This window comes from Talpa occidentalis, unplaced genomic scaffold, assembly GCF_014898055.3.
Source record: "Talpa occidentalis isolate TD23 unplaced genomic scaffold, MPIMG_talOcc4v2.1 talOcc4.8, whole genome shotgun sequence".
Classification (NCBI taxonomy): domain Eukaryota; kingdom Metazoa; phylum Chordata; class Mammalia; order Eulipotyphla; family Talpidae; genus Talpa; species Talpa occidentalis.
The window spans coordinates 61,096,865-61,111,804 of NW_023605194.1; the positions used below are offsets into that span (position 1 = coordinate 61,096,865).

The 14,940-nt window shown below is 44.7% G+C and overlaps 2 protein-coding genes across 2 annotated transcripts in view; one reads left to right on the forward strand and one right to left on the reverse strand.

The window, feature by feature from the left end:
- Positions 1 to 7,702: 7,702 nt before the first annotated feature.
- On the reverse strand, positions 7,703 to 8,490 carry KLLN (killin, p53 regulated DNA replication inhibitor). The gene is given in 4 exon segments (XM_054690679.1): positions 7,703 to 7,804; positions 7,806 to 8,082; positions 8,084 to 8,425; positions 8,462 to 8,490. Coding segments are annotated over 4 exon segments (750 nt in total).
- A 689-nt stretch (positions 8,491 to 9,179) lies between these two features.
- Positions 9,180 to 14,940, forward strand: part of PTEN (phosphatase and tensin homolog) — an 86,111-nt gene continuing 80,350 nt past the window's right edge. The window contains exon 1 of the mRNA XM_037497321.2: positions 9,180 to 10,259. Coding sequence (XP_037353218.1) covers positions 10,181 to 10,259 — 79 coding nt within the window. The 5' untranslated portion in view covers positions 9,180 to 10,180. The remainder of the gene's footprint in view (positions 10,260 to 14,940) is intronic.

Here is a 14,940-nt window from a genome sequence, read left to right on the forward strand (position 1 = left end):
ATGGAGGCAAGCCCAAGGTCATCAAGAAGACAGATTAAAATTCTTTAAACATAATTTGTACAGTGCAATTTCCCTTTCAAAAGGTGTTCTTTCTTTTTTTTTTTTTTTTTTTTTCTAGAGGCATGTTTTTATTTATTTATTTATTTGTTTGTTCATTTGTTTTTGTTTATACATGCACTGGGTACAGTCAGAAGCGCGGGAGGGTGAGAGAATTCACCAGAGCCAGAGCGGGGAGCAGAACAGGCAGAAGGACCGAAGTACACTGCTGAGGGGAGCAGCGGGTGGCAGGAGAGGTCTGCGCACCATGTGGGACCCTCCTCCAGTGGCCGGGGAGCAGCCGGGAATCGAACCGGCGCCATAGGGGCTGCGGGCAGCTTCGCAACCCAGCGCTCTACCGCTGCGCCACCGGGGAGGCCCAAAAGGTGTTCTTTCTTAGGCAAAAAATGAAGCCTCAGCTGGACTGTGATGGAGGATTATTTGGGCTTTGGTGGTAGGTATAGTGTGATAATATACATTTATAAAGGCGTGAGTCATATACCCCTAAAACACATACAGTATTGTAAACCAACCAATGTTCTTCAATAAACATAATTTAAAAAATAAAGAGGTCATGTGAATAAAAGATTAAAGATGCGTGGCAAGAAACAGTAAATGGAAAGTGTAAGTAGAAGGAGGGAAGGTGGGGAAGATTGAATACGAGAAGTTAGAAATATTGGGCCTCCCTGGCGGTGCAAGGGGTTAAGCGCAGCCCTGTGAAGCTGTCCGCAGTCTCCGCAGCCCATTCGATCCCCAGCCTGCCAGGAAGCTACCCACATGGCGCAGCAGACCTCTACTGTCTCACCCACTGCTCCCCTCAGCAGTGTATTTCAGTAGATCTGCCTGTTCTGTTTCCCACTTTGTCTCTGGTGAATCCTCTCACCCCCCACATCTCTGGCCTGTACCCCAGTTCTTGCATGCATAAATAAATAAATCTTAAAAAAAAGAAGTAAGAAATATTTAGCACTTTTAAGGACACTTTTGTGTTTTGGGGGGCCTATAATAGAGAATTAGAAGAAACAAATACAATAAGTGAGGGCCCAGAAGCCATAAGGATGTTCTGAATGGAAAGATTTGTAGGAGACCAGGCCATGGTCATCACTGACTCCTTCTCAATATCCCTCTTACAGCTGGACAAACGAGAGATATTCTTTTTTAAAAAGATTTATTTTTATTTAATTATGCATACAAGAACTGGGGTATAGGCCAGAGGTGCTGGGTGGGGAGAGTGAGAGGACCCACCAGAGACAGAAGGGGAGCAGAATAGGTGGATCTACTGAAATACACTGCTGAAGGGAGCAACAGGCGAGGCAGGAGAGGTCTGCTGCACCATGTGGGTTAGCTCTATAGCCAGGGATTGAACTCATGTTGTAGTAGCTGGCAATAGCTTGGTGGCACTGTATCTTAACCCCTGTGCCACCAGGGAGGCTGAGAGCTATGCTGTAAAGCACCTGGTTAATGCCCATTGCCTGCTGGAATATAAAAACTATCCTTTTATATTATTGAAAAAGCAGAAAAAGCAAAATATGTGTTCCATAGGGCTAAAGTTAGAGTTAGTATTAGGAATATCTACTATTCATTGTTAGATCAGAGACTAAAATATCAAAGCTGGGACTTCCCTGGTGGCGCAAGGGCTTAAGATGCAGCACAATGAAGATATCTGCTGCCATTGCAGCACAAGTTAGATCCAAGGCCAGGGAGCTAACCCACATGGCGCAGCAGACCTCTCCTGTTTCGCCTGCTGCTCCCCTCAGCAGTGTATTTCAGTACCTCTGCCTGTTCTGCTCCCCACTCTGTCTCTGGTGAATCCTCTCACCCCTAACACCTCTGGCCTTTTCCCCAGTTCTTGCATGCATGCATGCATGCATGCATGCATAAATACATCTTTGAGAAAAAAATAAAATAGTCAAAGCTGTCATGTCAGGTTGGGTCTTTTTTCTTATCACTCTCCAAATCACATTTCTTTAGTAATTCTTATTATTTTTTAATTGAAATATATTGAACATAATATGTAAATTTAAGGTATACAGCACATTAATTTGCTATACCTATATATTGTAATATATTGTCATTATGATGATAGCGAGCACCCTTATCATTTTATATAAATACTATTTCTTTTTAATAGCTGGCATAATTAAGTTCTAGTCTCTTGGCAGGTTTGATGATTACAATACTGTTATGCATATTCACTGTACTATGCATTATACATACTCATTGTCAGTTTGTACTCGTAAACACATCTGTCCTATCCTTTACCCTTCATCCTTTATATACTTCTTTTTATTCTTTGTTATCACAAGTTTGGCTATTTAAATATTACACTATAAGTGAGATTATACAGTGTGTATCTTTCTTTGACTTATTTCACTTAGCATAATGCCCTCAAGGTCTATCTATGTAGTCTTTTTTTTTTTTTTTAATAGAGGCATGTTTTATTTATTTATTTGTTTGTTCGTTTGTACATGCACTGGGTACAGTAAGAAGCGCGGGAGGGTGAGAGAATTCACCAGAGCCAGAGCAGGGAGCAGAGCAGGCAGAAGGACCGAGGTACACTGCTGAGGGGAGCAGCGGGCGGCAGGGGAGGTCTGCGCGCCATGTGGGATCCTCCTCTGGTGGCCGGGGAGAAGCCGGGGATGGAACCGGCGCCGCAGAGGCTGCGGGCAGCTTCGCAACCCAGCGCTCAACCGCTGCGCCACCGGGGAGGCCCTATCTATGTAGTCTTAAGTAGAAGGATGTCCTCTTTTCTCAGGGCTTTCTAACATTAAATTGTATGTATGTGGGGTGCATGTATTCTTTGTGAGTTAGTGTTTCATTTTCTTTTGCTAAATGCCCAGAAGTAGAATTGCTAGATCATATGGTAATACTATTTTTAAATTTTTGAGGAACCTTCATACTGTTATACATAGTAGTTGCATGAAATTACATCACCACTGACAGTGCACAAAGGTTCCCTTTTCTCCACATTGTCACAAGCACTAGTTGTCTTTTGTTTTCTTGGTAATAACTATTCTAACGTGTGAGGAGATAACTCATTGTGTTTTTTTTTTTTCATTTCTCTCATATTTAGTGATGTTAAACATTTGTTCATGTACTTAGTGATCATTTTATATGTCTTCTTTAGAGAAACGCCTTTTTAGTTCTGCCCATTTTAAGTTCAGATTGTTTTTAAAATTGAGTTTTACGAGTTCTTTACATATTTTGGATATTAACTCCTTATCAAACTTATGGTTTGTAAAAATTATCTTTTATTCTGTAGGTTGTCTTTTCATTTTTTGAATTGTTTCTTTTGCTGTGCAAAAGCTTTTAAGTTCTATGCAGTCCCATTTATTGATTTCTACTTTTGGTGTCCTATCAAAAAAAAATCATTGCCAAGACCAACATCGCGCAGCTCTTCCCTACATTTTCTTTCAGGAGTTTCATAGAATCAGGTCCAGTGTTTAAGTGCTTCATTACAAGTAATTTTTTTTGTGAATAATGTAATGGACCCAATATTATTGCTCTGAATGTGTTCATCCAGGTTTTCCTAGCAGCATATTTTTTTCTTATTTTATGATTTTTTTTTAGATTTATTTATTTATACAGGCACTGGGGTACAGGCCAGAGGCGCAGGAGGGCGAAAGAATTCACCTAAGACAGAGCAGGGAGCAGAACAGGCAGAAGGACTGAAACACACTGCTGAGGGGAGCAGTGGGCACCACAGGAGAGGTCTGCCATGCCATGTGGGAATCGAACCTGCACTGCAGAGGCTGTGGACAGCTCCACAACTCAGCGTTCAACCGGCTGAGGCACCAGGGAGGCCCCCCTAGCAGCATTTCTTAAACACTGTCCTTTCCCTGCTGAGTGCTCTTGGCTTCCTTGTTGAATATTTGTTGAACTGTATAACATGGTTTCAATTCTGGCTTATCTGTTGTGTTCCATTGCTCTATGCTTCTAATTTTGTGCTGGCACCATGCTGTTTTTATTATTGTAGCTTTACAGTATAGTTTGAAACCAGGAAGTAATGATACTTTGTTTAGGATTGCTTTGTTTAGGATTGCTTTGGCTATTTGGGGTCTTTTATACTTTTATACAAATTAGAAATTTTTTCTATTTTCTGTGAAGAATGCCTTTGGTATTTTGATAGGGATTGCATTGAATCTCTAGATAAGGTTGAAGAGAATGGATATTTTAACAATATTGATTCTTTTGACTCATAAACATGGGACATCGTTTCATTTATTTGCTTCTTTTTCAATTTCTTTTTTTTTAAGATTTATTTATTATTTATGCATACAAGAACTGGGGTACAGGCCAGAGGTATGGGGGGTGAGGATTCACCAGAGACAGAGTAGGGAACAAAACAGGTGGATTGACTGAATTACACTGCTGAGGGGAGCAGTGGGTAAGTCAGGAGAGGTCTGCTGCCCCATGTGGGTAGCTCCCTGGCTGGGGATCAAACTTGTGCTGTAGTGGTTGCGGATAGCCTTAGAGGTTGTATCCTAACCCCTTGTGCCAACAGGTAGGCCCACCAACAGTTTTTTTGGTTGAGTCTTTTGGATTTTATATATACAGAATCATATCATCTACAAATAGTGTTAAGTCATACTTTCTGACCACTTGGATACAGTGAGTACCTGGTATGCTCTGTGGGTCCTTTTTTTTTTTTTTTTTAAGATTTATTCTATTTATTTATGCATACAAGAGCTGGAGTGTAGGCCAGAGGTGCAGGGAGAGAAGGAGTGAGAGGGCTCACCAGAGACGGCATGGGGAGCAGAACAGGTGGATTGTCTGAAATACACTGTTGAGGGGAGCAGCAGGCAAGACAGGAGAGGTCCACTGCACCATCTAGGTTAGCTCCCTGGCTGGTGAACTTGTGCTGCCTTGGCTGGTGATAGCTTCATAGTGCTAAGACTTAACCCCTTGTGCTACCAGGGAGGCCCTGCTCTTTGGGTCTTGCAGGAGTACCAACTTAACCCTTATTTCTCTGAGAGTGATACTTTCATATAGCACACTTTTCTACTAACTTCTGAAAAGAGATACAAGAGCCATCCAAAATAGCTCCAGAAGAGATACAGGACAATAGAAGATTCTAGACAAAAATGGAAAATTCTCTTTTTGGAAATATTTACTTGTATGATCCATAGCGGTGCCTTCTAGAGAAATGTTCTGGGCAAAATATCTCCATTTAAAAGAACACCAATTTTTGTAATTAGGATAAATGAAATAATAGAAAAGCTTTCAGACCATTGCAAGAATGGGTGACATAGCTAAACCTATAATTATAATATTTTCTATTCTGTATTGTTTAGGAAACAGAGGTTAAAGAGATAAAAATAGAGAAGATTGCTTAAAAATTAAAGCCATTGATTTAGATCTCTATATGAAAGGTCAGTGTGTGGGAAATGAGAAAGGCACTAAAGCGATCAGAGTGTTCAACAAAAGACGTTTTAGCAGCAGTACCTACAAAGAGCACATCAACTATTTATATCACCCACATCAAGTTGCTGGTCATTTCACTTATCAAAGAAAATAAGAAAGGAATTTTCCTTGGACAATTTTTTGGGTAGTAACAATACAGTTTTGGAATCAGCTATTAGAAACTATAATTAAAGCTGATTTATCACATTCACTAATTATTCTATATAGCTAGCTTCCCTGAAGCTTTATATCATTCTCCCTTTTATAAGCTCTGTTTCTCCCTAGGGCACTCTGAATCCAGACAGGTAAATAACTGAGGTACTTGGAAACCAGTGTATTGTCATATCTGTCAAACAGATACTGAACTTGAAAAATTATTTTAAAAGTTTTCTGTACATTAGATAGGGTCAGCTATTTAGAGATTTTAGTTCTACTACCTGGGTTAGGAGATCAGGTGAGTAGAAGGAAAAAACGAAGAAAAACAAAAATTTAAAATGGAATCATCAGTATTCCCTCAGGAACCTGCTTAACACTGAGAAGGAGGGGCGGAGAGCGGGGAGACTTTTATTTAGATCCAAATAACCACTTGATGTTACTGTCAGACTGGCCAAATATCTTCCAACTGTGGTGATCCTTTCTTTTACCGCTAGAGAAAGGAGAGGGACCTGATGTTTAGAGTAGCAGCAAAACCCATTTCTTATTTTCTTTCTTTTGCCAAATGGAAGTGGTTGTGGGCTAGTTTCATATTGCTGGCTATCCACACTCTTTCTTCTCTGGAATAACTATCAAGGGAATTGAAAAGAATTCCCTTTTCTCATACCTAACACCAGCAGGGCAGGAATGAACCCATCTTCAGGACTTTTCAGATGCTGTGAGACTAATCTCACATAGGGTGGGCTCCCAGGGAGAACAAATCAGGCATTGCTAATGACGTTGACTCTGGGAACTAGCTCAGTGCCCTGAGAAACAAACGTGGCTGTTCGTTTTTTCCTTCCTTAAACTACTTCCCTTCATTATACTTCGTCTTCATTTTCCCTCTCCCTACCAAGCAGTAGCTGAGTCAATTGAGTATAGCTTAGGTTCTTATCATGACGTCTAGTGGAACACCTAGAAATCTGTGAACCCTTTATTATTATTATAATTTTGCCTAGGATCCTTGATTATTTGTAAAGAAATCCCTGTTTCACACTAGCTGTATGGACAGGATTTGCATGTTTGGAAACCAAGTGGAGCCCTTGTCCTCTTTTCAGGTTGCTCTTCATTTCCTTTTCCACTTGTGGTCCCTGCCCTCCCCCGCGCCCCCCCGCCCCCGGCCCGCGCCCGCCCCCCCCCCCCAAACTGACCGGAATCATGCACAAAACCAGTTTCCTATAAACATCAACACTGAAGATTGAGCAAGTTGCTAACTCATGTGGCGCTATCTTAAAAGGACGTTGTATATAAATGCAAAGTTTTATGGAGCCTCAGAGAACTCTAAGAACACTGTAAATATCCCTGGTTTAATTAGTAGTCTTGGAGTTAGGTAATGGCCTGTGGTTTCTAAGTTAGGTCTCTTGGGGTTTCTAGTCTTCAGGGGCTGCCTGCAACTATGATGTGCTCATATACAATCTTCTGTCTCATACACCACAGAAATCCTCTTTAGACCTTCCTATGCACCTACTCACATTTATTATAACACACATGCAAATGAGTCCCCAGTCTCCCAGATCTAAAAAGGATCCCATGCCTCAGTATGGGTCTCGAGTCAGGTAATTCCTGACTCATTTTTTTCCCCCTGGAATTCTAGTTTCCAGGTGGGGGGGGGGAAAGGAAGAAATCCCCTGATTGGTGTTGATTGATGCCCATTCTCTCCAAGCAGAGGGTGGACAACAAGCTTTTGTCGTTGATGAGCTCCAATTCTCAGCGTTTCTGAAGCAGCTCTCTCCCGGAGTTAGGTCAACCAGTCGGGGTTGTAAGCCGACTTGACAGGTTTGTTCTGGGCTGACGGCCATTGACGAGGTTCTGCGACCAGAGAAGTCACTTGGCGGAATCTACAGTAGGTGGGGCGCGCTCACCAGCTGTGGGGCAGTGATTGGAAGTTTGTTGCAATACCGGCGAATCCGAGCAGCCGGCTGCCGCAGGAGATACCCTTTTGCCCCTGGAGCACAGAACCCAGAGTTCGCCCTAATGGGCAGGGCACTAGCAGGGGAGAGAAGCGCCAGCCTCCGGGCCCAACCCTTTTTTCCCACAGTTGTGTTAGCCGGGCGGGCGCAAGGAGCCTCCGGTCTCAGCCCTTCGGCTCGCTCTCGTGGGCAGCAAGGGGGCGGTGGGACCACCGCTGGGGAACTCTCGCTCCCTGGTCTGCAAGAGTCAGCGGCGGCCGCCAGCGGTGAGGGAAGGCGGGGGCACGTGCTTGGATGTGGGTACTTGTGTAACCAGCTCCCCGGGCGCCAACCCCGCCAGCGCTCGGGCGGAAGGCTCGTCTGAGCCTGCCTGTCCGCCGCCACCGGGAAGGCTCCGGGGTCCCGCCGCCCGCGCGGGGCGGGAGCGACCCGGGCGCGGGGAGCGAAGCACTTGCCCCGGGAGCTCTCACAGGGGAGTGGGAATTTGGAAAGTTCCCCAACTAGGCGCCCACGTGACCCCGCGAAAGTAGTTCCGGCCGCGCTCGGTATCCCTCCACCTCCTTTTGAGCGCTCCTCGGCCTGCTCGGGCCCGCCCACTCGCAGGGGGGAAGCGCCCGCCGTGCGGGACTCCACTCGGGCGCTGCAGCCCGGCGGCCGGCGTGCACGGCGCCGCGGGCGGGGGGCGCGCCGCCGGGCCCCCGCGCGATCCACCCGGCCGGGTTTTCACGCTGGTCCAAAAGGGGCGGGGCGAGGGCGCCTCGGAGGACCGGGCTTGATTGAGCTCGACGCGGCGGCCAGAACGCGCGCCTCGGGGGGCGGAGAGGGTCGGCGCTGCGGGCTGCGGCCCACCCTGGGGCGCCCGCCTCCAGTCCCCCGGGACGGCCGTCCTTGGAGACGTAGGGCTTCAGGGATGATGGGCTCACACTTGACGCGCTTGGGCGGGAGCTTTCATTTTTAGGGCAAATCAGGCTAGTTGCCGGGGAAGCGGGAGGTGGGGCGGCGCGAGGAGCCGGATGAGGTGAGATGCGGTGGAGACACAATAGGGGGTTGTTCTTTGTGCCGAGACTGACACCTGAGGACCCGGCCTGGGGTGGGGGAGGGGAGGCGGGCGTTCTTGGCAAAGGCTGCGGCAGGTAAATGCCCGCGCACGGCTGTGACCCGGCCACGGTGCCGAAGGAGAGCGAGGGCGCAGGCCGTGCCGGGGAAATCTGGGGGGCAGGGGGAGGGGCGCCCCCGCTGCGGGGTCCGCCCCAGCGTGTCCCCGCACACCGCCCAGCGCCGGCCCCCCAGTCCTTTCCACCTGCGCGCCGGCAGCCCCGGACGCCGGCCAGTGACACTCCTCAACGCACCCCCTCAGCTTTCCCCTCCGGTTCCCCCCGGCCGCCCGCGGCAGCCCACACGCCCCCGGGCTGGGTTTCTGGGCCCAGGCCGAGGCTCGGCACCCTCCCGCCGCCCTGCGTAGCCGCAGCAGCCGCGGCCAGCGCAGTCACCGGCGGGCTCTCCCCGACAAGCCCGAGCGAGCCCCGGGCAGCCCCACTGGGCATGCTCAGTGGCGCCCGCAGGTCGCGGACTGGGCTTTCGCACCCGGCGCGGCCGCTTCTGCCCCCTCCCTGCCGCCCCGGCCCGGCCCGGCCCGTCCTCCCTCCCCTCGGCGCGGTGCCGGCCGCCTCCCGCCGCCCCTGGAGCTCCGGCGGCGCCCCGGCTCCCCGCGCGGCGGCGGAGGGGGCGGGCAGGCCGGCGGGCGGTGATGTGGCGGGACTCTTTGTGCACTGCGGCAGGATACGCGTTCGGGCGCCGGGACGCGGCTGCGCTCAGTTCTCTCCTCTCGGAAGCTGCAGCCATGATGGAAGTTTGAGAGTTGAGCCGCTGCGAGGCGAGGCCGGGCGCAGGCGAGGGAGATGAGAGACGGCGGCGGCCGCGGCCCAGAGCCCCTCTCAGCGCCCGTGAGCAGCCGCGGGGGCAGCGCCCTCGGGGAGCCGGCCGGCCGGCGGCGGCGACAGCGGCGACGCTCCTCGCCTCCTCTCGGTCTTTTCTAACCGTGCAGCCTCTTCCCGGCTTCTCCTGAGAGGGAAGGTGGAAGCCTTGGGCTCGGGCGGGAGCCGGCTGAGGCGCGGCGGCGGCGGCACCTCCCGCTCCTGGAGCGGGGGGGAGAAGCGGCGGCGGCGGCCGCAGCTCCGGGGAGGGGGTCGGCGTCGCCTGTCACCATTGCCAGGGCTGGGAACGCCGGAGAGTTGCTCTCTCCCCTCCTCCTGCCTCCAACACGGCGGCGGCGGCGGCGGCACGGCCAGGGACCCGGGCCGGTTCTAAACCTCCCCTCCGCCGCCGCCGCACCCCCCTCGGCCCGGGCTCCGGAGGCCGCCGGAGGAGGCTGCGGCTCCGAGGATTCTGCGTCTTCTCCCCGTGCGGCTGCCGCCGCTGCCAGGCCTCTGGCTGCTGAGGAGAAGCAGGCCCCGCCGCTGCAACCATCCAGCAGCCGCCGCAGCAGCCATTACCCGGCTGCGGTCCAGAGCCAAGCGGCAGCCGAGCGAGGGGCATCAGCCACCGCCAAGTCCAGAGCCATTTCCATCCTGCAGAAGAAGCCCCGCCACCAGCCGCTTCTGCCATCTCTCTCCTCCTTTTTCTTCAGCCACAGGCTCCCAGACATGACAGCCATCATCAAAGAGATCGTTAGCAGAAACAAAAGGAGATATCAAGAGGATGGATTCGACTTAGACTTGACCTGTATCCATTTCTGGGGCTGCTGCTGCTCTTTGCCTTTCTGTCACTCTTGTCTCCTACCGTGGGAGGAGAAGGATGCGAAAATTTTCCGTAGTTTGGGTGACTATAACATCTAACCCTGGTCGAATTTCTAGGTCTTAGGTATTTTGTGTGTCTCTTGAAGGCATTCACGCTAGGGTGTGTTCGGCGAGACCGAACTCTTCTTGCCTGGTTGCAAGTGTCAAGGCGCCGACTGGCTTCTGGGTCTGTCTGTGGGGTCTCTTCCGAAGGGCTATTGTCCGTTAATGCAGAATACAGTGCACTGTTAGTGGATTAGCCAGCTCGGTAATCCGGTCGACTAAGTGAACAGAAAAGTAGACGCTTTGAGGTTCAGCATATTTCGATTAAATCTTGGCTTTAGGCCCTAGATCAAGGGTATAGATCAGATTAAAATGAAAATTAGTGCTGCACGTACGCATATTGCATCAGAATCTTGCAGTGATTGTTTTTAATTTCCTGGGTTGCATCGATAGATTTTTTTAAAAAATGTGAGTTGTGAACTGATTTGCATAGCTTTAAAAGGAGAATCATGTCCTGCATATATGGTGCTCGTTTGAGAGCAAAAAGTAGACTTGTGTGTTTAAACCTCGTTAATTAGAACTTTGAGCTGCATTTCGGAAGTTTGAAATCAATAGTGCAATAATAAGCCTCACAGGGTGCTCTTGTTAGATCTTTGTTAAATTTGCCTTTTCCTCTCCTGATGGGGTGAGGTAGGATAGAGCATGAAATTTGCAGTAAGGTAGCATTTTTCTATTCAGGGCTCCTGTCGTACTTAATAGAATGGCCATTTAGTGCTTTTTGATCTCATGATAATGTGGTGTAGGTTCAGGGGTATTGTGTATAGCAAATGGTGATTGCAGAGATTAAACTTCAGTTTTCACTTGAAATTTCAGTAGTGCTGTGATGCCAGAATTGCCACTCATCTCACTGAGGTTTCTGGGCCCCCGACACCTTTGGGTAGCTGTTAATTTTACTCTGACTGGTGCAGAATGTCCAGTGTAATTGACCAGTTAAAATCCAGAAGTGGTGGCAAGAGTGGATGACTCCAGCTTCAGATTGTAGGTGTCTTAGTTTTTATCTGTAGTGTTTTAAATGTACTGAGTCAGCTTGTCGAATAAGACAGAAACCCAAGAATTTTAACTGTGTGTGTATAGTTTTGGTTATCTCAAAGTTTGGTGTCTGTACTTCAAAAGATAGTGGTTATTGAAAGGCAGTAATTTTTGCAGTTTCAGGTATAACAAACTGGTTTTGATCAAAGATGGGGATAGAGCCCTCTGTTTTTGCAGAATAGAAAATATCAAAGGAATTGAGATTTACTGGTAGGCAAGTGTATAAGGCATGAAAAACAGAATTAAATTATTGGCCTGAGGTGACTGAAGCATTATATTAAGGGCCCTATTAAAGACCAAAAATTTGGTGATATGAATTGTAGCAATGGACAGTATTTAGTTAAAGTTACATAATTGTGTGTTAATAGAGTACTCTTAATGAAAGTTAATTCTTAACAAATGTAAGTAAACATTTTGCTTTAAAGAGTGATACTAAAGTGTCTATGTCCTAAAATTGTGGGGCAGGTTTTTTTCCTTCGGAGAAAATATTTTATATCAAGATGTTTTATTTCTTTGTATTATGTAGCTGCACAGAAGTGTGCAGAGCTAATTTTGCGCACATTTTTGTTGCGAAATGAAGATAAAAGTTACAGAAGAAGTAGCAATACACAAAAGTTAACAGTTCTCTGTTAAAAGAATATTGTTAAAGAATAGTGGGAAATTTTCAAGATTGCATTAATTGAAAATTTTATTAAGGCTGAACTTGATCTGCTTGTCCAGAAGATAATTAACTATGGAAAAACTCCTGATTTCTAACATATTTCAAAGGTAGTCAATTGTTAGTGTGAATAAATGCCTATTTCATTTAAAGTTATCATGGTATAAGACTAATAATGTTCTGGCAGGTTCTTAAATGTGAGCAGTAAGGTGATTGACAGTTTCTCCTTTGAGTTCAGAGTATGTGTGTCTCTAAGTGAAATTCATGTGACTTAAAACTTTCTCTAGAACTGTGCTTTTAGTTATGGAATGCATAGAAAGCGTTATCAAATTCTGCATCAAATGACTAATAACACTTAATTTCTAGAGTTGTGGTTTTATTGAGCCAAATCTTGATATGAAAAAAAAAATCGGTTAAGGAAAAGTCAGTGGAGGGCTTGCTTTATGTGACAGTTCTTCCAATAATTTTGATATACCAAAGTACTTTGATTTGCTTGGTTTCACTTTGTTATTTTGTGTTTATGGGGGGAAAATTAAAATGGTCATGAAGACTGTCTCTGGCAGGTTGTAAAGTTATCTATTTCAGCAGCTAGTCTGTAAGAGGTAAATTCCTTTATGAAAGTAGTGATTGGAATACTTTTTTTCTGAGGAAGATTAACAGTGAAGTGATTTCTCAGAGGAGGATTGAGGACCATGACTCAGATTTAAATATTTTTGAAAAATTGATTATTCTAAAAAGAATTTGTTGGTGAGGTTTTACACTTACTGTTTATCTACTAAACATGAGTCTCTAAAAAAATTAGCATCTTTAGATCCCACAGGAAATTTAGTGTTTTTTTTTTATTGTTTGATAAGTTTGTATCTTTATTCCCCTTGTAGAGGATATTTTTAATTTTAGAGTATAATGACAATTGAAGTTAACTGTATTATCTCTTAAGATTAGGGATTACTAATATGACCATATTGTGTGTGTTTGTTTTTATAGATTGCATTTAGTTTTTATTTTACACTGTTATGTGTCTGCTAAGTTGTATTTCTTTCCTAAACAACACGATGGGGACACCTAACTGCTACATGAAAATTTACAAACTTCATTTTCGTAAAGCTTTATGTAAGAATAAAGCACACCTGAAAAGAGAGTTATTTACAATTTATATGACTCTTAATCTAAGGAAAAAGAACTTTTTAGCTGTGCCTGTAAACGTTTTCGCAGTTGTACAGTCAGTGCAATTTTATATTGCGTATGATATAAATAATTAAACATCATAAAATATGGTGAAATATAACCATGTTAATTTTAAATTTAGGTTCAGAAAGATAAATACACTTGAGTGTCTTACTTTTTAGCATTTCGACATCAGAAAGGTAGCTGGTGCTATTGTAACTTTTATGTGGAAGAATATCACTTTTTGTGCTTTTTACTGGTAATTACATAAAATATGCAGACTTCTTAATAGGAAATTTCTTCCTTTTTGGAAGCAAAGTCTTTAGTTCCTATTTTCAAATGTGCTCATTTTGAAATTTGCCCTATTTACTGTTTGTTCATTTAGTGATAACTTGAAGCTTAGTAACTATGAGGTATTCTCTTCTGTGACTTTCAATGGAGAAATATTTACTATGGAAAATCCATTAAAAAATTTCAACATTAATTCACTCTTAGTTAACGTTCTATTTTTAAAATTTGTACCTTAGCCTTTTTAGTAAGGTGAACATGTAGGAAATGATTTAATATTGTATATGAAATTGGAGTTTTTAGAAAGTAGGTTAGAAGTGTGTATGCGTAGTAAAGGTTTTTGCTGAATCAAAATGTTAGGGGTTGGCAGAGCTGTAAGGATTTAGCTTCCATAGGTGCTATTAATTATAGTAAAAGAAATTTATTTGGTTCCATATTTTTTCCCTGTATTTATTTCTTAGAACCTGCCTTCCATTTCATCTCCTTTTCTGTTAAATACACTGGTTTTACATCAGCATTGGAAAATTCTTTTGTGGCCTATAATGATAAAAGTGTTAGAATTTGTTCTAAGGATATATTTGTATCTACTTAAGAGATTGGGGTCAAGAATAATTTCAGTTCTGTTTTACCATTGCTTTCTCATCTGCTAGCTTTGGAATTAATGCAGTTACTATCAGAAATATCAGTAATGTTGAAATTATACTGAGTAATCTTAAATTAGAAAGGACTTGGGGAACAAAATGATAATCTTTATTCTTTTATATAGGCCACATTATAGCAACATGCCTTCTTTCTTAGGTGATCAAAAGTATTTTGGTTTGTGAATATTAATTCATTCTCTTTGTAACTATTGAATACATGCACTTATCAATGTACAATATTTTCAGTTGTTAAGTGTGAAATTAGTATATTGGTTTTGACTACTCATCTATTCCCTAGTTTTTCGATTTTTTCCTTACTGGTTATAGAACGGGTATTGGCATTTTGTTTCATTTAAAATAATTTGTCCTGAAATAAAAAACAAAAGACTGTTGGGAAATACTAATATAAGAAGGATAAGCACAGTTTAGGGGAAAATAATAATAATATAAGAATAACAATTTATGTGAATTAGCTTTGAGTGGGAAGTTTTTATTTAACTCTAGGTAAAGGCAGATTCTCCTCATTTGCATCAGTTTGTGTTGAGATGGATAGACAGTGTCAGGGAAATACCATTGGTAGTTTTCTGAATATTGTCAGAAATACTATGACAGCATCTGCCAGCGAAAAAATTTTCTTGTGCATAGTGTGGAAAAGAAAGACTCTGTATTATATTTTTCTTTTTCTTTTTCTCTCTCTTTTTTTTTTTTAGATTTATTTATTTATGCATACAGACCAGAGATGCTGGGAGTAAGAGGACTCACCAGAGACAGAGTGGGGAACAGAA